Below are 23,061 nucleotides of genomic sequence, written 5' to 3' on the forward strand. Positions count from 1 at the left end.
AAATATGGTTAAAAACATTTATTTAAAAACACACAAGTTCATATTTTCCAGAGAACTGCTAGTTCTCCAGAAACTGAAATCAATTCATAAGATGTGATTTCGGACGTTGTTCTTAACTGTCCATTAGGATGGGCAGTGACACATCTCTAAAGGTAAATGACTTCAACTTTCAGCACCAACAAGTGGACATATCTTACGTCTGTGACCCCAGTAACACCTCTGAACCACCTTCAAAAGGCAGACTCTGACATTAATAGTTTTTCCTATCTCACGGGTGGTGTGAATCCTCCACTCTACAAACGCCTCCTCTGTACAACCATCAGCGCAGATGCATGTGGGATCGGGTCCAGACGCAGCACTTACAGTAATTGAGTAATGCCCCTTCAGAAAAGCCTCATTAAATCCTCAATAGTACCATGTGTTCCTGGACACAGCTGCACAAAGACTGCTGAAAGTCAGCATGTCATACACAGTAATGTTTGGGGTTTAGTGCACAGGAATAAAATGGATGTTCTTCAAATTCATTGGACGATATGGTGTCCACAACACAAAGTAAAATCAAGTACAACAAAACAAATAAAAATGTAAAAAAAATACATCTCTAAAAGCAGCTATTATATTTTAGTTTGTACAATGTTATAAATATTTATTCAGTGTACACTTGCTTGACTTATATTTATGAGCTTGAGCGCTGCCAATTCGCATATGCAGCTGTCAAGGATTTACTACACCATTTGAGTCATACTTCCAGTTCATGAGACTGAGTTCCTCCAAATAAAAATCTACAAAAATAAATAAATATCAGTGTTGAACCTCAACAATCTGCACTACAGTCCTGGAAAACACTGTGGGATCCACTTCGTCCCCACACAGGGATACTGTTTGGGTTGAGGGCTGAAGGACAGTATGAAGACGTGACTCATAGCTGGTGTCGTGCATCCAGGTGCATGGCCTGTGGAGGAGTTCTTTGTCGAGTTCACAGATCTGTTCAGTGGGTGACGCGGGGGTCACTGATGCCGGGCCAAGCCGTGACAGCAGGTCAGAGTCCCAGTCAGAGTCTGACGATGACGGATCCAGTGTAGCGAAATCTGGGATGAGGGCTGGCTCTATGCAGATGGAGGTCGAGTGGGAAAGAGAGTGCTGAGAGTCTTGACTAGAAAACACACTCTGACATTTATCACTGGGGAATTGAAGTGGAGTAGCTAATAGTGATGCTTGTGAGTGCAGCGGCCATGTGGTCTGATCCTTCACACAAGTGACACTGACTGTGGAAGAAGTCTGTTGTTTTAACCCAAGTCTTTGCACTGTGCATATACTGGGAGAAACTGGTATAGGACTGGACTGAATCATTTGACTCGACTTCTTGTCAAATAATGAAAAGTCCTCAATCATTGTCGTAAGTTCACTTTCCGACTTCTCAAGCCACTTATTGCTGTAGCCACCCACAGATGTCTTCCTTCGCCTTTTGCTCAGCCTACATGCAGGACTAGCAGATCGGCAGCGCTTTTTGGGGTTTGAAGGCTTAGTGGACGGCCGAGGAAGAGAACGAGATCTATGCGAACCCAGTCTGTTACACTCCATGATACTGTTCAAACATACGGTCCGACTGAGACCTAGCAGTTTTTTCTGATCCATCTCTACTTCTCCCTCTGCTTTTACCAAAGACTTGAAGTGAAAAACTGGAGCTGAAATGAGTAGTGTGTCAGCTGGGAAATCCATTTTACAAAAGTCTTCTTCCATTGGCTCCTCTGCAGGATATTGTTGAGGACTGAGCACAGGTGGCTCCGAATAAGGGCTATGTGGCTCCATGTGGTAGGGGTTGGGGACTTGTGGGCTTAGGACCGGTGGCAAGAAGCAATTATCAGACGATAGACAGTGAATGTCAGGGCAAGAAGATGGAGGCTTATCAGGCTGCTGGCAGATTGAGTGGTGGCATACTGGCTCGGGATCCAACATGGGCATAGTGGGGCTTAAATTGTGAACCTGCCCTTCAGGAACCTGGCAGTCTGTCTCTGGAGTCAAAAGCTGCATGTCCACATCTGCTTCATTTGTGATGAGACACTGAACTCCCTGGAATGGACTGGCAGGGCCTCGAGTAGGGCTAGAGATGTGAGCACTGAAAGGTGAGTGTTGCATTCTCAAGGCCTGGACAGCATGCTCCGTCTCAACATCAGTGAGTGGCTCCAGTTCACAGACATCTTGGAGGGGCACAGGAGTTGGTGGTCTAAGGAATGATCATAAATAGAGAGGAAATTATCTTGACGGGACATCGGACAGAGAAGTTTTGCTGTCTTGGGAGATTTAAGAAGCAGTTTCATGTTACCAGGACACTATTAGTTAACAGTCACTTGCCTGTTTAGTGGTTCTTCCAACTGGTCGGATGGATTGGGGTCAAATCCTGGAATCATTGCAGCGATGAGTTGATCCACCATACCGTAGTTAGAGGAATCCAGAGCAAACGTACGGTGCTGACTGGACTGTAAATGCTACAAAGTCAAACAGAGAGTCATGGATTTCAGTTAACTGTAATTAAATTTTACGTGAACAAAGTTTAACTAATTTGCCAATCAGACTTGTACCTCGTCCTGATTAGTATATGCTTGCTGGCAGCATTCACAATAAGACAGGTCCTTTTTGCGTGGCTTCCAAGGTGACGGGTTACAACTGAGTGGGCTGAGTGGAGATTTTGATTTGTCTTCAATGCTGTTTTCAACTTTGCTCATCTCCCTAAGAAAAAGAAAAAATAAACTTTACGACTATTTGAAAAAAAAAAAAAAAGGTTCCAGTTTACATCCTTGTGAAGTAATTTAATTATCACAGATTAACCCAAGGAAATGTTTCAAATGATGACAAAAGCAAAGCAACACAAACCGGTTTTTCTTCTTTTCTGGCTCAGCCCATTTGTCAAACCGAGGAGGAGGAGGACATTCAAAGGGACTGAATCGGCCCAAATAGTACATAGTGGGGAAGGTCATAGACTGCATATGCAAAGGCTTGTATTTCCTACAATGATCACAAAATGATTCAGTTCAGTAAAGAAAATGCAGATTATGCTGATGATAAATTATATATGTTTGGAAGCAAAGAATTCAGTGACACAGGACTATCAAATGTTCAAATGAAAAATTATTTCAGCCTCGTTGTTCAACTCTATGGAGATTGACCCCAGCTGGGCTTATATTCAAATGTTTCAGATGTCATGGGTTCAGTTTCCCATAGCCCAAAGGTCCATGCATTAGCCAGAGCACTTCAATTAATTGAAATGAGAGGGCTAATGAAAAGACCTGTTAGCATGTAGAGATCCCCTGCAGCAGCAGGCAGCGGACCTTGCAAAGCCTCATCGAATAGAAATCGTATCCGCTTGAGCTCTGGGCTCCTGGGGAGCGGCATCACTGGGGGTCACTGTCACATTACACGATGGAACTCCTTAACAGGTTCAATTAAGAAAATAATCTAGGCTGAAATGCAAACCTCTGTCCCAGTGGGGTAAGAGGAGCAGAAACATGGGGCAGGTCACAAACACTCGTTATTGTTTTGAGTCACAGCATCCACTGGAATACCAAACAATTTTTTTGTGAACACAGCAAGTCTGAAACCAGTTTTTCATAGCCATGTCTCCGGTTTCTTTCTTCATTCAGAATTCAGAAACACGTTTAACAGTATAACTTTAACTAAAAGGGTTAATTAACATTAAGTCTTTAAACACATGCGTGAGGATTCATTTTAAGTTTTTTTTTATCGGCAGTTTCTGTTCCTTAAGTGTATTGTTGCAAATGGGAGTCACATTCCCTTCCTGTGAAGCAAAGGAAATAAACAATTACAAACAACCAGAACTGAATGAGGGATGAAACTCACCTGCTTGAATCTTCAATTTTAAGATAGGGAGACCTTAAAGCTGTGGCTGTGAATCAAAATGTGACAAAAATATGGACAGAAAAAGAACATTTCAATTAATGCGGCAAATTATTATTATTATTACATATTATCAATACTGTATTTGTGTGATAAATTGCTTAGTATCAGGCACATAACTAACCTTTGACAACATGAGAACCTTGTTTGGGGTGCACTTTCTGCAAACAAAAAAAACACCATAAATAAATATTAAAAAATTATATAAGCATGAAGGTGAAAAAGGACTAGTCAGTATTTCTTAAATCTCCATTACATACACACAAAACATTCCGCTAAGTAAAACAGTTGTTCTTCAAATACCTGTTGTTGCCAAACATTTTTATTTAGCCCAGCTCAGTCACTCATAATTTGTTAACCTTGTTTTTTTTTCTTGAGGCATAAAAACTGCTGCATTTATTTGTCTTGTGTGCTGAAAAACTATTGGGCCCATCACCCTACCTCTGACTTCTGTTTAGCGCTGATGCTCTCTCGAGTGAGCCGTTTCAGATATAAAAGGACATCTGAGAATACATTAAGGATCAAAACAAGACTTTTCAGACAATGCTCTGCAGTACAGGTCATTTCTCTACAGGTTTAGTTATATGACAGTAAACTCTCCCATAGTGCCATCTGCTGTGAGTACAGCTTCACTACACTACAGATGGGAGCGCAAACAAACCAAACAAGGGTTTAAGTGGTGCTGTTAGTTTTGATTAGGAAATCTTGTTTGAATACAATGACTTGTCAAAAGGATACCATCTGCATGCAAAATCTTGACTCCCCATGATCGGGCATTGGCCAAAACACTGCTCCCCTGTAGTCGCTCCTGTGGAAGATCATTAAATTTAAAGAAAACAGACACCTGCATATTTATGTACTATCTATGAGGAAAAATCACAATCCAAAAATTAAAACTGTAAATCTGTAAAATGAGCCACACTTTTGCTGACTTACATTGTTACGAATGGCTTTTTCGAGCAGAGCCTTCCCCCGGCTGCCACAAGCCTGTTGAGATAAATACACACATCGATTGATTGCAGCTCACAATTTAAATTAATATATTGATCAAAAATATATGATATGCACAGATGTTATTTTTAAGGACTATATGTAACAATTTTTGAGCCAAATGTCTTCATTCATCTGTATGAACACCGCATGTTTCCTAGTTCAACATCATTTATTTGTATACTTCAGTAACAGGCTTTTTATACAAGTTATTTATGTCAATGAACAACTTAGAAAATGTGTTTGTTCTTAGGTTTATATAGGAAACTTTTTTAAAAATGTATTTATATATTTTTTTATTTTAACTTATATGTTCCTAAGTTCAATACCAATAGCAATCATTTCTTCTTAATAAAGTGTACTGTATGTGTATAAAAAACTATGTTGTGCCCAGGTTATACTAGTGGTATAAAATTTACAAAAAAAATACAATTCTATTCTAAATAACTATTGTTTCTATTATATTTACGTGACAGCCAAAACACATTAACCTAACTGCCTAGTAATATGTAGTATTCTTATCAGCTGTGATATGAATACGTACACCAATGTTAATATTAATGCACAAGAAATATTTTCATTTATGTTACAGCACAGAATGCTGCAGAGTAACATTCTGATTCAATTGCAAACTGAGAACTGTGTATTGTGGTCAAATGAATAAAAACAACAAATAAAGGCACTAATTACCTCCGCCAAGGAGCGGCGAAGGTTATGTTTTCATCAGGGTTTGTCTGTTTGTTAGAAAGATAACTCAAAAAGTTATGGATGAATTCTCAGGAAATGTTGATACTGGCAAAAGGAACAAATGATAAAATTTTGGTGGTGATCTACACCCCCCCCACCCAAAAAAAAAAAAAAAAAAAAAATTGATCTCTTGAATACAAACAATCTTGCCTGTTTCTATTAAATAAGATCTGCAGAACACTTTTAAAATGCATGACTAAATTTGATTACCATTGGTCTACTGGTGCTTGGTCGCTGTTTGTCATTGCTGAAGATACTTTCCCGCTGCCTAACAGGACGCTGAGGTTCTTCACTCATGACTTTGGTCCCTGCTTTGCTATCCAGAGACCTCTGTTCTGTCAGACCCTCCTGGTTTCCAGTGACAACAAAGTTCACATCCTTGTGCAGGAAGCTTTCAACTTTCTACAGTAGGAAAACACATGTATATCCACACATTACTTTACACTAAAGATCAGCAATTTTTTATAATCAATAATATAACAAGAAGCAAAGGAAAGTCTTCAGCTTCCCATGAGCTTACCCCTCCAAGAAGACATATAGCCTCCAAAAGCAAGGCTGTGCAACGTTTTTTCACTTGGTCTAGATAGAAGATCTTCCCTTCCAATTTCTTCTGCCCAGAGCACAGTTTGCCTAGAAGACCACACTTCTCTGGATACTTCTGCTGCTGCTGCTGCATTGTGATAGTGCTGTATGTTTACCATCAAACACCAGGATCCTAAATTCGTATATGGGGGAAAAAAAAACACAAAATATCATTCTGAATGATAAGGTTTGCATAAACTCAAGACAAAAAAGGGAAGACAGTAGTCTGTACTTGGATTCACAGCTGAAACCTTGAAATTAATATATTGTTGTCAACTACTTGAATATTGTTACTATTTTAAGACAGTTTTCCATTGTGTTTCTGGGGACTTTGTGCCGGTTTGTGTTGGCTTGAAATTATGTATGTTATTTTCAGGTATTTTTGCATGTCGCTTTGTAAATTTACCTTTATCATTCATGTGGCTGAATGCTGGCTACATTTATTGTTTATATCAGCATTTTCTTTAAGCTGGTGGAAGACATAAAGCTAAAGCAGACAATAAATACACAATAAATAGCTTAACCCTTTAATGCATGAATTATGAGAACCTTAGTCGAGTTTTTTTTTGTTTTTTTAGTGTTTTTATTCCTCCTGAGGCATGAAAAAAACAATCAGATAGATTTACAAAATTGTCCACTCAACTACACCATGAATTTTATTTTGAAGCAAAGAAACGTGTATTTAAAACCCAATATCATAAAGTGATATGAAAACAATGAAATAAAACAAGTTCTAATGTTACTAAACTGATGTTTTCTCACATTTTAACATATTCTAATACTAGTTATTACTCACTTCATGGAGATAATATGCCACAAAAAAAAAACAAAAAACTTTTTGTTTAAAAAAACAAACAAACAACTATTATTTACAGTCTAACAATTAACAATTGATTTACACTCAAACATGTTAGTGCAGATCAGGTTTATCAAGAACAGCAAAGTTACAGTAATAGTATGAATTGTAGCGTTTGGGATGATGCATAAGTGTCCATTGTGTTGGCTGATATGAAACTAAAACAACAAAATCTAAAAATATAATGTGCATATAAAATATACAAGAGAACAGCTGTAGAATAGCTGTCCACTGGAGTAACCATTACGCATGAAAGGGTTAAGGACAAAACTTGAAAAGGAAAACGTTTTGCTTTCACACTCATTTATCTGATTTTAGTGATGGCTGAAATGGCTTGGCTGTAGCATGTAAGCATAATAGTGAGCGATAACCCTGAGAAAGGACAGTAGTGTATGCTCCAGTTATCGCAACTTCAACACGTTTCTTCTGAGTCCCAAGGGATACTGTGCCTGGCACAGTTCATGCACACATAATATCTAAAAGTAAGGAAACATGTGCTGAAACTTTACTATGATCGTGTAGACCAGTCATTCTGTCTCTTTGTGGACAGCTAAAACCACGTAACAATACAACCACGCAAACAAAATTAGCATGAAATGCTATAATTTAGCATTAGCTGTTGTTAGCTCTCAAGTTTCCTTGAACTACAGAACGCACGAACAACACCTTGAGTAGTTTCTAATATGAATATCGGCCGTCTGTTAAAATATCTTACACATGACTTATGCAAAAAAACGGTGGACTTACGCTTTCTTGCTTTAGAAGTGACAGTGTGATAAGGAAATGTCAAGGGAAGTTGAAGCACCAACCGCCGCTTTTTTAAAAACACTGGCGGAGACCGGAACAGGAAGATGACGTCAATTCTGGTGAATGCTGGATTTGTCAGACAGGGATATGTTCTATTATCCTCTCCACTTGGAAATTAAAAAATATGATCAATTGTAATAAAATTTCTGCTGAATACTTGTTAAAATATTTGTTTCCTTAAGCAATGCTTCTCTCTATATATAACTTTTTTGTAAAAGTAGCTGCTAAATACTCTTAAATTAGCATTTGCAAAAACTGCAGATGTTTGGTCAACCCTGTAACCGTGAAATGAGTCGAAGTATTTATAGTTTCCTTTAGTAACCAGCAGAGGGCGCTGTGCTACTAACAGTTACTTCAAAACCGTATTTAAGCTTCTCCTTCCCTTTATGGAGTAAAATGCAGCATATTCTCATAAACCGTTTTATTGCCTTTTTACCTATTGAATGATTCAAAACATCATGTAAACAGAAATAATAAAAACAATATGTACTCTTTTATTTGTGTCATGTAAAACCTCAAACATGTACTTCAAAAAATACTTTGCACAAATAAAAAAAAATTGGCACAATGCAAGGGACTAGAATGACAAATAAAAAATGAGTATCCATTACTAGTTTGGAAAACATACCAGACCCAAAAATGCAACTGCAAGGCCACTGAATACAGTACATGCTTCTCAACATATAACAAAACAATTTAACTTTTTATTTTCTTTACAAAAAAACACAAACACTGTAAACATCTCAGCTGCAAACATTTGAAAACACAATAGGTTTATTTCAGTACAGCAAGAGACAACCATCAACAATCCAAATCAAACATAGGATGCTGAAAACTATGAATAGATGGACAATAAAAACATTCTAAAATAAAACTATTATTTCAAAAACTTAAGTGCTGAACTTAAAGTAAACACTGTGAATGTGAAACAGCTCTTTGTAGTTTTTAATGTAAGGCACCCTGGGTAACAGAACAGATGCATCTGCAAAATACTGAATAATCACTCAACTCCAGCACCTTTCAGTAGAGGTTATTTATCAAAATATACTGTGCAAATCTATCTTGTACCTTCATTTGATGTGAAAGCATGTTTTGTTTTTTAGCTTTGCCATAGCCTTAAAGGTTACATTTTACACTGCACTGATACCATCTTCAATGCTTTCTTGAAAGATGTGTTTTATTGCTTGGTTTTAATTCTGCTCAAACCTGAAAGGTAACAAGGAAACTATTAAATGTAATTCTTTAATGCAAAAATGATCATGAAAATGAACTGTATACTTCTTCCAGAAGTTAGTGGTGACTTTCATGATGACGTGCGTCAGTCTGAATTTGCATAAGTCACTGTTTGTCTTTTAGATCCACTCAGAACCTTTTATCTCTCCGTATTTGCTGCTACTACTGGTGCTACTGCTGCCCCTGTCTACGTCTACTTTGCTTGAGGTATGTTTGGAGACCTGCCGGTGTTTCCGTTTGCTATGGTTGTTAGTGTGGCCCTGCTGCTTGTTGTAGACCTGTTTGTCAGCCTCCAGCCGGTTCTGAGGCTGACCAACGTCCTTATGAAGTCCTCTCGGGGCGTCTCCCATCCCTCCTCTGTGCAGGTTGTCATCATTATTGGAGCAGTGCTGACGCTCCTCTTGGGCAATGTTCACGTGATTCTGCCTGCATGCCATCTTGGTGTTAGTGAGGTCGGTGATGGGTAGTGGCTGGTCACGGGTCCCTGTAGAAACCAAAAGAGGCTTGATGGCGATGTTGTACCCAGGTGGAGCTGATGGTGCACTCCAAGAAAAAGGGTAGCTGTTGTATTCTTCTCTGTTCAATCCAGTCTCAATAGTATCTGGCCCTTTTGTTAATCCACAAAGCTCATCATCATCAACCTGCAACTGGCGAGAGCGTATAATCTCACAGATGGTACCTATTCCCAAGTGAAGCAGCTCCCATATATTAAGTACCAGACAGAGAATGGAGACTGCATACATGATGAGGAGGAAGATAGTTTTCTCAGTGGGCCGTGATACAAAGCAGTCCACATGGTGAGGGCAGGGCAGGTCTGAACAAACATATGTGGCAGGCACTGCAAATCCATACAGGGCATACTGTCCACACAGGAAAGCCACTTCCAGTAAAGAGCGGGCCAAAAGCTGAAATACATAAATGCGCATCAACCCATCCTGTTTGATCCGTTGGCGCCCATCATGCCGAACTTTGCCCTTTCCCTGCCCATCACAACTTCCTTTTGCTGCTTCACTGTTGTGTTCCACCTCTGCCATTTCATAGATCATGGGGTCTTCCTCATTGTCATCCTCAGCCTCTTCCAAGCCCCTGTGCTGCCTTCTCCCTGCCAGATAGTTCTTCCTGGATTTTCTCCGCGAAAATCCACTCACCCCCCCACTGTCCGACTGTTCCTCTGCCCGAGTAATTTTGTGGACTGCATAGCCCAGGTACATGAGAGATGGTGTGGCCACAAGAATAATCTGGAAGATCCAGAAGCGAACGTGTGAGAGTGGAGCGAAGGCGTCGTAGCACACATTCTCACAGCCCGGTTGGCCTGAGTTGCAGACAAATTTGCTCTGCTCATCATAGTAGATGGACTCGCCACCTACTGCTGTCAGCACAATGCGGAAAACTATGAGGACGGTGAGCCAAATCTTCCCCACAAATGTGGAATGGTTGTGGATTTCCTCCAGCAGACGAGTCAGGAAACTCCAACTCATGTTAATGGTGGGGACTCTATAGTGAGTGGCAACAGACACTTCCTGTTAGTCCACTGTGAAGAAAGCAGACATCATTAACTTCTGTGCAAAAGTATAAAATGACCAACAATAATACATGGGACACAACATTGCTAAACTTTAATTAAAATGTACCTTTATCATTTCTATGGTAGATCTATAAGTCTGAAGTGCATTTATTTAAACAGGAAGTATCAATAAGATACATTTAAAGAGACAATAAAACATTAAACTCAAGACAAAGTTTTATTGCACTCAACAACAGCATTTATTAGACAGCAGGATCTACTACTTACTGAAAGACAATGAAGATTTGCAAATTTGTTTGAATTTTGTCTTTTTTAACTTTGTGAAATTATTAGCCCAAAACCAACGATCTCAAACTAGTTAATCAAAATACTAGTGACATTTAATTAGCTCATCAATCTTTCAGTGTATCTCTTACTGCACAGATCATTTGTACTGCACATATAATGACTACAAACACTATTAGCTCTGTTGGTTGGCAGTGAAGACTAAGGGCACATAGGTCTTCTACGTGATGTGAAACCACTTAAAGCACATCCAATGTTCATCGTGAAATTAATTTGACACACACAGGTACTTTGTCTTTCCTATACATAGTTACACAACAGCACATTTATCTCTGATAACAACAAGCTTACACTTGATTCCTTTAATAGCTATACCCTAAAGCTCCTGTCTAAACATACCCGCGGCATTAATATACAAAGGGAAGAGTAATGATGATGATGGAATGTCTAAGCATAATTGCTATTATTAACTAGGTGTCCCTGATAGGTTTTTGGGAGGTTACTGTGTTTGTGTGGTGATTTGTACTGGAAATCTACCACTGAAACGCTAAAGCCCTGAAAGTCAATCGGTCATGTTACTTACTACATAGAATGTAATTTATCAAAAGTGCTGAAATGAGATCCATCAGATGATTATGTATACTACGGTCAAGCCTATACTTCACCATTGTTAATGTACTGCCATGTGCTTAACAGTAGGAGACTGAGATAGAAGCAATAAAATGACCTGACAGCGACAATGCTTGAGGTTTTTCTGGGACTGTCACTGCACAAAGTCAGTTATGTTATCACACTCAAAAACTATGTTTTAGTCCTCCAGCAAAAAACTATTCTTAAAATTTGTTTGCAGTTTTGGTCCTATAGTGATCCCAGCACTAGGCCAACGGCATCACGGCACCACAAGAAAAGGCAACACCCTCTACTATTATCTGTATTGATTAATTATTATAAGTCAATATCTGATTAGCAGAATTTTTGTGATTTATGATCTTCTATCTCCTTGTTTGGTATTTGCTAATATCACATAAACCACTGTAATTTATGATTTGAAAATGTTGCGTTAAAATACAATGCCAACACTGAATAGTCTCAAAGTACACATATTATATGGTGCATATACACGATTGTCGGTGTTATGCCTCAAATAAATGCCACACAATCCAACAACACATTCAAGTAATCAGGTCAAGCTGCTACTAAGTGAACATCTCAGTCTGTAAAGAAGAAAAAAATCTGGACTGTCTCATTAAGAGTCACGTGCCATTTAAAACTGCACATCTGGCTGGCCCACTGGCTAATTTATCACCACCCAAACACAAATCTCACGGTTGGTCAGAAATTGAGAACAATGCTTCAAACTGCTCATGTTCACGTGAGGATGAGAATCACACCGCAGTACAACTGCCAGCCAGAAAAAGTGCAATTCTTCTAGTGATCATAATCCTGTGAATTTATTAGACCTTTTCCCCAATTTTTACAAAATTTATAGTCACCCTGGGGAGTTTAAAACTCACGTTCCATGTTTACAATTATACAATCTTCTCATATAAGGGGTTCACATAAAACAGGTCCGAAGATTGAATGGACCTGTTGCGGCACCTCGATCACCCAAGTGTTTTCATATGTCTGAAAGCAATCCAGTGCATTTTACCCAGATGTCTCCCAGTCTCAGACCTACAGCCTCCAGTTTCCTGCAGCGCTAGTAAAAGAACTATTTAAGGAGTGCATGTTTAAAGCGCACCCAGCCTTGTTCATGCCTATCAAAAAGGACTTCAAGCTGTGAACATACAAAATTACAGTTTCCTTCAAAGCAGTTAAAGCAATGCTCCACCCTAAATCTATGTTTTCAGTATGAAACACTCGCCCACCATCAACTTAAAAGGTGGCTGTAAAAAAATTTGTAGTGCTGACACTGTGCTTCGTATTTTTGAGTGGTATGTTTTTTTAAAATCTTTATTAGATACACTGTTCGCAAGAAAAAGCCAAAGGAAAATGAAGGCACTGCACTGATGAGAATGATGTGTAACAGTGTTTCCTGGCTTGATGTGAACCATAGATAGTTAAATTAAGGTAACTTGTCCTTATTTGGGGAGTGAAGTGAGAAACAACTTTACAGAAAAGCAGGACACTAGAGCATCCGAAAGATCTGACACACATCAAGTCAAGCCGTGACAATTCACATAAAGTCAAAGCTAAATGTCAGATGGCTCAAAAATACTACAATACTACTAATGTGCTATGGAAAAGGACTATTTGAAATTGTACATTTACACAAAAAACTGTACTGTTAGGGCTACTAATAGGGCTACTAATCTGAGAATAGAGAGCCTGAAATCAATCAATTAACGTCTTAAGAATATAACCATAGTACAGCAGCATGACAAAAACATAACAAATAAATCTCATAACAAAAAATTGCTTCCTTGCAATATTTCATGCATGTACTTAAAAATAAACATGAATAAAATTATGATCTGTACAAGGCATAAGTTAAATCAATCTTCATTTGATATAAGAAACTAAACAAAATATGTAATAACTATGCATTGTCTGTGATTATTGTCTCAAATTTTCTAACTAGAGGCAATATTTCACTGGTGTCAGTATTGAGCAGATATCAATAGACCAGTTAACACTAATTAACACTAAATTAACTACCTTTTTTTGAGCTATCCTTTCTGCCCTCCTTGTTTTCCCAGACAATGCACGTCGATTCCAAACCCCATGTGCCTGCAAAGAAAGAAAGGAAACACCATACAAAATCCCCTGTGTCAGACCACAGCTGCTTCTTTAAAATAGATCCACATTTTTATCCAACTAAAACAAAACCTAAAATAAAAAGATTTCATGTAAAAGTGATGTATGAGTCCCTCTAGACTGTAAAAGCAACAGTATTTAACTTAACTGACAGCTTTTACAATTTTCTACTATTTTATTGCCTACATACAAAGCCATTAATCTTAATACCAATACTAACTTGCTAACTGTTAGTTTTTAACATTTTTATGCTAACACTGACCAAACAAAAGCAAAAACTTCTCTAAGAGCTTTGTAATATTTTTATGTGAACCCATGGGATAGTTTTAGCAGTTTCTATAACTTTAATCAGTCGAGATGACCTGAAAATAATATTAAACTTAGACCTAAATTAATATTATTTAACTTTAGCAAGAGCTAATTATGATAGCAAACGTTAATGCTAGCTTAGTACAGTAAATCTAGTTAGCCAAATTAACCACAACTGACATAAAAAAGTAGCAAAAGAAACCTACTAGTATTTATAGAGTCGAGCCTTTTTGGTAATAAGTTAAATGTTTTCTGTTCAAACACGCTGTTATTTTTATTTATTTATTTTTTTTAATTAAATATACTTTTTAATGTAAGTATAGCATAGCATCCTCACCTTGTCAGGCGCACATTTAAGACAAAATATGTCACTTGTGCCAGAGGGGAAATAAAATCTTCATCGCCGTAAAACAGCAGCAAAAAAACGCTGTCTCTGAATACTCTCAAAGTTTTGGATGAGTGAAGTTCTTGCTAAAGTAAGTATGTAGTTTAGATGTTTTTATCCCGGAGAATGGAGTGTGAAGCCTTGACAGACCAGAGGGAGATAAGTAGTGTGTGGGTCTGCAGGAACAGGAGGGGTGGGACTGTGGAGAGTGCAGAGTGACTCACTTAAGCATCATCACTGGTTCCTTATTTGCTGTAAATTACAACCAACGTCCTGCTTACAGCTCCAAAAATGTCCATCATGCCATAGTGTGACAGTATTTTGTAGGATGCATACTGTTTTTAAGGGAAAAATAGTTACTGATGGAATTTTTCTCATGATAATTGCTGTCACATGCAGGGGAAACTGTCTTTATCATGTTTACTGTCATCACTCATTGCATATATTCATACTTACATACATACAGACAATTAAAACCCTTTTTTTTTCTCCTTGGCTTTTGAAACCATATGAGATGTTTGAATGTATTATTTTTATTGTATTGTTTTATTTGGTAGTTGGTATTGGTTTATTGTTCTTATTTTTATTGTTTTTAATTGTACAGATTTTTATGTTGGTTTTTTTTTTAATCTATTGTTGTATTTTATTCTTTTATTTTGGGTTTATTTATTCTTCTGTACAGCACTTTGGTCCACTGGGGTTGTTTTAAAGTGCTTTACAAATAAAGTTGGATTGGATTGGATTGGATACAAGAGTCTAGCTGTTTTTCTCTGCACATGAAATTATCTAGAAGTCTTGGCTGCATTTGCAATACCAGTTCTACCACTACACTCACTGGTCTTCTGTGTTGTCACATACTTTCAGAGGCTGGTGTTTGTTGTTCATCACATGCATGTGGAGGATTAAGTCACAAATAATGCCATTGAAAGTGCGTCACTTAAATGGGGGTTATTCAGTCTGATAAGAACAGATGAATGCTTCATCAAGATTAGACTCAGCTCTACGCTGCAGAGCATGTCAGAAATGCATTGTTCAAGTGTGTTGCCAAACCCCACCTTTTGACATTGGCTCTGAGGTTTCATGCAGGTTCTGTGTGGCTCAGAGTACACAAATTAACACTAACTTGGGGGCAGAGAAAATGTTGGCTGATGTGCCCTTGAGCAAGACATTTAACGCCCAATTTATCCACATAGCCCTGACAGGGCAGCCCACTGCTCCCAGTCTGCGGTGTGTGTTGTGTTCCAGCAAATTCAGGTAGTGATGAGTTAAAAGTTGCAATATATACTGAAAAAAAGACTTAAAACTTCAGAGGGAGTTGGACAGGAGTCATGACTTCTTGAAAAGGGCAAATAATTTTCAGAGAACACATATATTTACTACACTGTTGTCCTTAGACTTAGTCTGAGGCAGAACAGACACCAACAGTTCGTTTCATCTTCTTCCATCAGGCTTTGAAGACATTTTGTGAACCCATAAAGCTTTTTCCTTTTTTTGTTGTCGGTGACTTTTTGACTTCTGCTATCGCACGAAGTCTGCAACAAGCTGCTTTACCAATTCCCAACATAAAGGTCAGTTTACATGGAGGATCAACTGGTAAATACTGTTGTATGTCTTCTGTGGCTCTGGAGAGAGTTTTTGTAAAGTTCTCAACTCTGCTCCGGATCCTGTCATCTGGATCCCCTCGGCTCCGTCTTCTAATTTTGTGACAGGAAGCCCGAGCACAAAGCATGAGGGGTTTTCCCGTTAAAGGGGGGTTGGGGCTCTACTGAAAGATGCCACAATCGTGGGAAACAGAATCCAGTGGTTTTTACTCACACGATGGCTGACCAATTACCCAAATCCCAGCAGTTGTGACTTTACTTTATTAGAGATAAAATGTGTCACACCATAATAAATAAAGCTTTGCAGTCATATAAAACTCCACTTCTCCAGACCTAAGGGAACATGCTTGATTGGAACAAACCTGACAATGCCTTAATACCTTTTTTGGTGAAAATGAAATGCAAAGATGTATCATAAAATTAAAATGACTAATGTGACTTGCTTCATAATTGCAGTATCTATTAAGAAAGGTGATTGTTTTTGTATATAATTCAGCTCTTACCCACACTAGACACCAAAGGCAGGACAACTCTACCTCTGTTTCTTTAATTCTAGGACTAAACCTTTTCATTTAGAGATATGTCACTTGCAAACGCTCCAACTTTTTGGAACTGCCCTCTTAAATCCCAGGAGTACACTTTTAACAACATGAAACATCTTAACACTCTGCTCAGATGAATTAAAAAAAAAAAAAAATTTATCAGACTTTTTGTGTCTGTTTTCCTCATAAATCTACAGACTCAGCTTCATTTAAGAAGAAACAAATCTACTTACAACACAGTGAGGTTTGTTTTGTGAGTTTCGGCTTCCCCAAGGACGTAGAAGTACAATTGGACCATTGTTTGGTTCTGTGAGGGATGACCTGGGAGCCAAGAAGTTTTGGATTTATCTCTGACGTTTATCTCAAGGACAGAGACAAATGCCAGCTGAGACAGCACCCTGCCTTTTCCTCCATCGTCACTCCTCTCCATCTGTTACAGTTTCATGGACTTTAAGGGAGTGGCAGAAGCTTTTAGCCCGACTTCTGACTGGAGTAAAAATCAGACAAAGGGGAGAGTGGAAACACTCACAACCCTAATCACCCTGATAGTGTTTTGGCAGAGGAAGCAACATCTTCATTCAGAGTGACCTCTCACAAGACTGAAGTCCCTTAACTGAGTTATCTTTCACCTCAAAAGGAATAATTGAATGGAAAAAAATCAATGAGGTTATCCTTGAGAGTAATCATCGGATAGCACTGGCAATTTAAAGTGTTTCAACAGTTAAGTGTCTTCTGTAATTGGTTAGAACTCGACTGTTTCTAGATATTGACAAAGGTACAAGAGTGAGCGGCTGGAGGAATGCAAGGCTGTCACTGACCAGTCTGAGATTCTCAAATACGATTTGTCATCATTCTCCACAGATTGATGTTAATTGGGTTTCCTTTCCATCCACTTCCCGCTGGAGGTCATTCAATATTGGTTTGGGCAGTAAGTTATCTTTTGCCTATTTAACTATAATAGACACAGCGTGTATGTTCCGTTTAGAGTATCAGGCTCAATATGAAGTAAATTGAAGGATCAATTTTTGTGGGATTATTTGAGCTGAGGCTGCACTTTATGTTTAGAGACATACAACACCAAGAGAAAGGTTTTTCCAAAGAGTGACATCTGGAAAATGAGAGGACAGACTGACATAAATAACAAAAGAAGACTGAGCTACAAGTGTTTTGTAGTCAGCTCTGCACTGGTAACTTTATCATTAAGGGTCTCGGACTGACAACGGAAAATATGATAGTAGACAACAACAATGACACAAAAACACCCGAGGTATAAAGTGACATAATAAATCAGAGAGAGAGTGGATGCAGAGATACATCATATAGCATGTGAGTATTTGATCTGACAGAGGTCAGAGCAGAGAGGAATGAAGTACTGGAAGTAAAGAGCTCATGAACAGTTTATATATTGAGATAAAAAAAAAAAAAAGACAAAAAAAAATAGCTTAAATTCCACAACATACTTTGTAAAAACGCTGAATCAACAAATAAGTTTTCTGTCCTCAGCAGTATTGAAAGTGCATACACAGAAAGAACACATGCAAACACACACACAGTATCAACTTCATCACATCATCATCATCATCATCTTCATCACAGCCTTAAGTCTTTGCTGTCATATTCTTTTAACTATGGTTCATGAAATTACATCTACCGCCAAAGGAAACTATACTCTGTTGTTGTCACTGTGTGTACTTCAGTTTTTGCAACACTATACCCTCATAACTTGATATACAAGTGTTTTGAAACAAGTTTAATGAACTGTATTGTCAGTGTACTGAAGGACACTCCCAAAAAAGTTTAAAGATGCGTTGGTGCCATCTTCTGGTCAAGACAGAATTCTGCATATACAATAATGTAAGAGAAAACACACTCATTTTATAAAATGAGGAAATTCCCCAAAGATATTTCTCTCTTGGGCTGTTAATTATTTGAACATTCACTGATATAAAATGTTTAATAACTTTTGAACCACTAATCCTATCAATGCATTTAAATAATTCAGGTAAAATGTAGATTCTCAGCTTTTCAGTGGCATCAGAAATGATCAGTTTGGACGTTCAGAGGCTCTGTAGTGAATGTTCAAACATCGCCATCTACAGAAAAAACTGATTCACCAGTAAAACCCATGTAGTTTGACAAATGACAGTGGTTGTTTTATGTTTAGTTAATGAAAATTCCCCTGTTTTCTCTGTTTTGATAAAATAACCATTGAATTTGCTCTAACCTTTAATGAACATCTACATGATATGTAAATTATATATAGGAAAATACATGAGTCCTCACATAAAAATGCAAAATACAGAGAGAATAAATGGTGATAAATAAATAAATTGGTTGTTGAGAAAACTTCATTTGGATGTCACCAAAAATAGTCCTTAAAGAGTTCAGCTGGACATGACAGGAGAAACTAAAAAAACATTTGAGCCATTTGTGGAAAGATCATTTTAATTTAGTTATTATTTCTGAATTCCTGTTCTTATCTGTTTAGACCATTGACAAAAGTAGTAAATTAACTGTCAAAGGCCCAAAGTAATGGTTGAGACCTCAGTATCTCCTGTATTTATTCAGTTTTTCTATAATTTTCTATCAGTCTCCATCAGTGATCTTTGATTTAGAAGAACCTGAAGTTTCATTTTTGCTGAGAATGGATTATCTCAATTTTTTATTTTTATTTTTTTAATTTTAAAACTATAAATGTTGATCATATTTTGACTGTAAGCACTAGAGAAAGTCACTGTTTTCAGCTTCCAGATGATCATTTCTTATTTCTTTTGCAAGTTAAGGCTCCTCATTTCAATATTATTGTGGGTGTTTTTCATGGCATTTATTTATATTTAATTAACTGATCATGTACATGTGTCCAAAAATGACTATATTATCAACTGAACTAATGCAGTCGAACATTTTTGCATAAATTGTGGAGCCTCCAAAGCAGAGAAACTCCACATTAAAAAAAGTTAAAGGTTTAGCAGTTATTTTACAGTAATAGATATGCTCGGTCTTGGCTTTTCAGGGTTAAAAACAGAGTAGCTGAATTACTGTATGCATGTAGAATAATGTAAAATTCTTCATCATCCCTGAATTTTGTTACATTTAGTTTATAGATTTGTTTGCCTTTACGGGTCTATTGATCATGATTCTTGGAGTAAAAAAAGGAGAGAGAAGAGGAAAGAGGTCGATCTGTCAAAATCAACCTGTTCAAACTGAAATGCACAAAAATGTGGTGGTAATGACATCACAGAAGCAGGAGCTGAAGTGAAAAAGTCAGTAAAGACTAAGATGCACAAAGCATTTAATATAAAATATCTTTACCTTTAACTTCTTTTCAAATGAGCATTAAGTTTACCTTAAAAATGGAAATTTTCTTGTAACAATATAAAATCTTCATTATAAAGTTTTCCATACATTTTGAGTGCTGAATAAAATCAACTCCTTATCCTCTGCTCAGTGCATGTATGGGGCACGTACAGTACTTATCTTCTTTCTAATATTATCTCCAGTTATCACAGCTCACTGTTGCATCAGACTCCTTGTACCCTGTGACCTTTGACCCTGTCACCCTGTCTACTGTCTGTGCCCTTATCTTGTCCAATCCTGCCCTTCTCTTGACACTCATCTGTGTGCTGAGTAAGAGGTTTGAAGAACTTCTGTTGCTCCGGGTCTCTTCTCTTCTTGCTTTCTTGCTGCGAAACCAACTTGTCACCCTCTTAGAGACGAGGGATTAGATCTTTAGAGACTCACTGTCCTTTCCCTTAGACACCATGTTTGACATCCTCTTTCTCTAAGCACTGGCACTGGCTTGTATCGACAAATATAGACAAGTATCTTTCCTGCCAATGATATAATGCATAAATTGTTAATTGTGAATTGATCTGTACCTGGTGGAAGTGCCTAAGAGTCAAACACACAGACACAGAGACAGATTAATTAGATAATGGCTTTATATTCCTGTTACAGTGATGCATTACATCACATTACAAGTGGAGTTTTGATTAAAAGACAAGATACAGTGGAGCCAAATGAAAAAGATAGCATATTAGTCAAGCAATGTACTAACAATACATGTATTTTTTGTTAGGTTTGATTATAAAACACTCTAAGTAGCTGATCTTCGGTCAGTTTACATCCCTGATTCAAACCAAGAAGTGATGCTAAAATGTCCCTTTTGACCTTCAATCTCTTCAACATGGTATCAAGTATACAGTGTTTAATTATTGCACGAAAGCAAACTGAAGTACTCCAGCATCAGCAGGATTAAAGCTCACAGAACTTCAGCTTCTTACTCAGAGATCCACTGGATTATGCTCTGATTTCAGGGTCAAACTCTGGCTGTGTTGATCATATCTCATGTAAAGATCTACATCTGGAGATCATCTGGAAGTGCAAATAAAAACATTTTTCAGGAACGCACGTTATAACTGCGTTTGCTTGTTAACACTTTCATTACTACTCCCTGAGAAACTAAATATTAAATACTGGTTACAGACGGTTTCCAGCTTTTATACAGCATCACATTGTTTTGTAAGGCTAGAAGAAGTCATTAAGTCAGACATGTATACTTCTCATCAGCACCCAAACCTCGTCACTGCCAGAGATGCACATGGACTTATTATTACACACATTAAAAATACAAATTAACTCCAAAATGTTGTTTTCTGAGCCATACTTCATTATTCATACTAACTCTGACTTAAAGTTACAGATAAAACAGTACAAATGCTTGATTCTTTGTTTAGATCAATTCCGACTTTCCTATTCCTTTTTCTTAATTTAATCTTCTGTAGATTATTGTAAACAGAATGTATAAATAAAAAGACAAGATGCACCAAGACATTACTGTATATGCCATAAAGTTATTTCCTCAATATAAACATGAGCTATTCAATGATTACAAGCAGTCTTTTTTGTTTTAATTCTAAAATACACGTCTCTGTCCCTGTCATGAAATTAGCGAGGCAGCATGAGGTCATATGTAATTGCAAATGAATAAAGAGCTTTAAAAACTATTCTAAACTGTTCCATAGAAAAGGCTGTAATATTCAGTAAATACAGTATAAATCTAACCTGTCAGCCTTTCTTCAGTATCCACTTTAATAGGATACAAACAGAGGACTAGTTATTATCTTATTTTCTGTTTTAAATTGCTTTACTTCATTAAATGCATTAACATTTTCTTTCATTGTTTCAGTCTCAGAGCATGGTGTTGGGCCAAAGTGCAGGCATCTCATGCTGGTGTACATTACGCTTGTATAATCAAGCCCTAGATTATTCATCAGCTATGAGTGGTGGATAGTACACAGGTAATGGGCATTACCCTGTCACCTTATCCCTGCTCTGTGCTGTTCGTGTCCCTGCCCGATGTGACATGTGCGGTCTTTTGTCTCAGGTTGTGCTCTAACACCTGATCTGTCCTTCGTCGAGGCTGGGGGTGAAGTGTTTTTTTAATGGAGGCCTGTCAACACCCAGGCTTTGATCACTACTTTCTCTACATTCTTACAGTACATGAGACAAAATTCACAGCTATGACTTCTCTGAAATGTGAGATGCAGTCATACACTCATAAGTAAATGACACTCCTACTGATAGAGGGGGTTCGTGCATTCAGAGTTGAACCCAGAACACATGAGGCACAACTCTGCTTAAGATCTTAAGCCTCAACACTGTACGCCTCCAATACTGATTTCGGAAATCCTACATTATGGAGCTAATTTCCTGCCAAAACCAACTGTGTCCGGTATTTCACTAACAAACTGCAAGTACAAAACAAACAATCAGTCATGCTTCACAAACACATACAGCAGGTCTCTCAAGTACAAAACAAATCAAATGACTTTTGACACAATTTATACTGTGTTTGCAGATGATTTTCTCACAAATATCCTGAGTAATTCAACATAAGATAGTGCCTAAAGTCATGTGATTTTCTTTTGTGTGTCTGGATGTTAAATATAATTTGTACTTGTTATAGTTGTGAAGCATGATGTGTTACACATGTGTTGTCAATACGTCTGGTATTTATAAAGAACTCTATTAGTCAATTCTAGGGCATTTGTAAAACATGTTTTGTTTGTTAAATTTGGACAGGAAATGTGTTCCATGTATTTGTGATTACGGAATTCCAATGCATGTCCAACTTGAATACTAAAAACACATACAATTATTAAATTCATAGGTGATATACTTTTTAAAAATAATAATCAAGTGATTCAATCATTTTAGTTCAAGGGCCACATTCAGCTCAATATGATCTCAACTGGGCCCAGCCAGTGAAATAATAACAGTGGAAAAAGTACAATTACATTATGAAAATGTTTACATCTACAAAGCTTCCTGTTTTAAGAGAGATCTGTGCTTTATTAACAATATTATGCCTGTTTATCATTCACACACGTGCATTACAACTTACAGATCACAGTGGATCTACAAACAAACAAAACATTTAATGACAGGCAGAATACTGTTAAAATTGCACTTACTTCTCTTAAGACATTTCAGGTTCATATTTGTTCAGATTCGTCACATTTTTCATG

The 23,061-nt window shown here is 37.5% G+C and overlaps 2 protein-coding genes across 3 annotated transcripts; both read right to left on the reverse strand.

Annotated features, from left to right (window-relative positions):
• dbf4b (DBF4B-CDC7 kinase regulatory subunit) lies at positions 1 to 7,918 on the reverse strand. Its single transcript, XM_030122357.1, has 12 exons — positions 7,835 to 7,918; positions 6,170 to 6,364; positions 5,860 to 6,051; positions 4,849 to 4,899; positions 4,651 to 4,720; positions 4,354 to 4,415; positions 4,037 to 4,073; positions 3,856 to 3,901; positions 2,872 to 3,003; positions 2,580 to 2,727; positions 2,353 to 2,486; positions 1 to 2,224 (listed from the first exon to the last, which is right to left on the reverse strand). Exons 2-12 carry the CDS (start codon positions 6,323 to 6,325, stop codon positions 802 to 804), a joined length of 2,451 nt encoding a protein of 816 aa, XP_029978217.1. The 5' UTR covers positions 6,326 to 6,364; positions 7,835 to 7,918; the 3' UTR covers positions 1 to 801.
• A 1,080-nt stretch (positions 7,919 to 8,998) lies between these two features.
• Positions 8,999 to 16,894, reverse strand: LOC115410635 (gap junction gamma-1 protein-like). Of its 2 annotated transcripts, none has more exons than XM_030122359.1 (3): positions 16,765 to 16,894; positions 13,596 to 13,667; positions 8,999 to 10,658 (listed from the first exon to the last, which is right to left on the reverse strand). In XM_030122359.1, the coding sequence occupies exon 3, from the start codon at positions 10,603 to 10,605 to the stop codon at positions 9,247 to 9,249; it is 1,359 nt and encodes a 452-aa protein (XP_029978219.1). In that variant the 5' UTR covers positions 10,606 to 10,658; positions 13,596 to 13,667; positions 16,765 to 16,894; the 3' UTR covers positions 8,999 to 9,246. The 2 variants fall into 2 exon arrangements, with proteins under 2 accessions (XP_029978219.1, XP_029978218.1); XM_030122358.1 differs by lacking the exon at positions 16,765 to 16,894 and adding an exon at positions 14,341 to 14,549.
• Positions 16,895 to 23,061: the final 6,167 nt, after the last annotated feature.

The sequence above is a fragment of the Sphaeramia orbicularis genome, chromosome 19 (assembly GCF_902148855.1).
Source record: "Sphaeramia orbicularis chromosome 19, fSphaOr1.1, whole genome shotgun sequence".
Lineage (NCBI taxonomy): Eukaryota > Metazoa > Chordata > Actinopteri > Kurtiformes > Apogonidae > Sphaeramia > Sphaeramia orbicularis.

What these genes read in the sequence shown, in the direction of transcription:
- dbf4b (XM_030122357.1), bottom strand. Translation starts at nt 6,325, where the DNA reads ATGCAGCAGCAGCAGCAGAAGTATCCAGAGAAGTGTGGTCTTCTAGGC. An exon ending in CAAGATTTTGCATGCAGATG is followed by an intron (nt 4,416 to 4,650) that starts GTATCCTTTTGA and finishes ATGTATTCTCAG; the next exon opens with ATGTCCTTTTATATCTGAAA. An exon ending in CATATACTAATCAGGACGAG is followed by an intron (nt 2,487 to 2,579) that starts GTACAAGTCTGA and finishes TTGACTTTGTAG; the next exon opens with CATTTACAGTCCAGTCAGCA.
- LOC115410635 (XM_030122359.1), bottom strand. Translation starts at nt 10,605, where the DNA reads ATGAGTTGGAGTTTCCTGACTCGTCTGCTGGAGGAAATCCACAACCAT.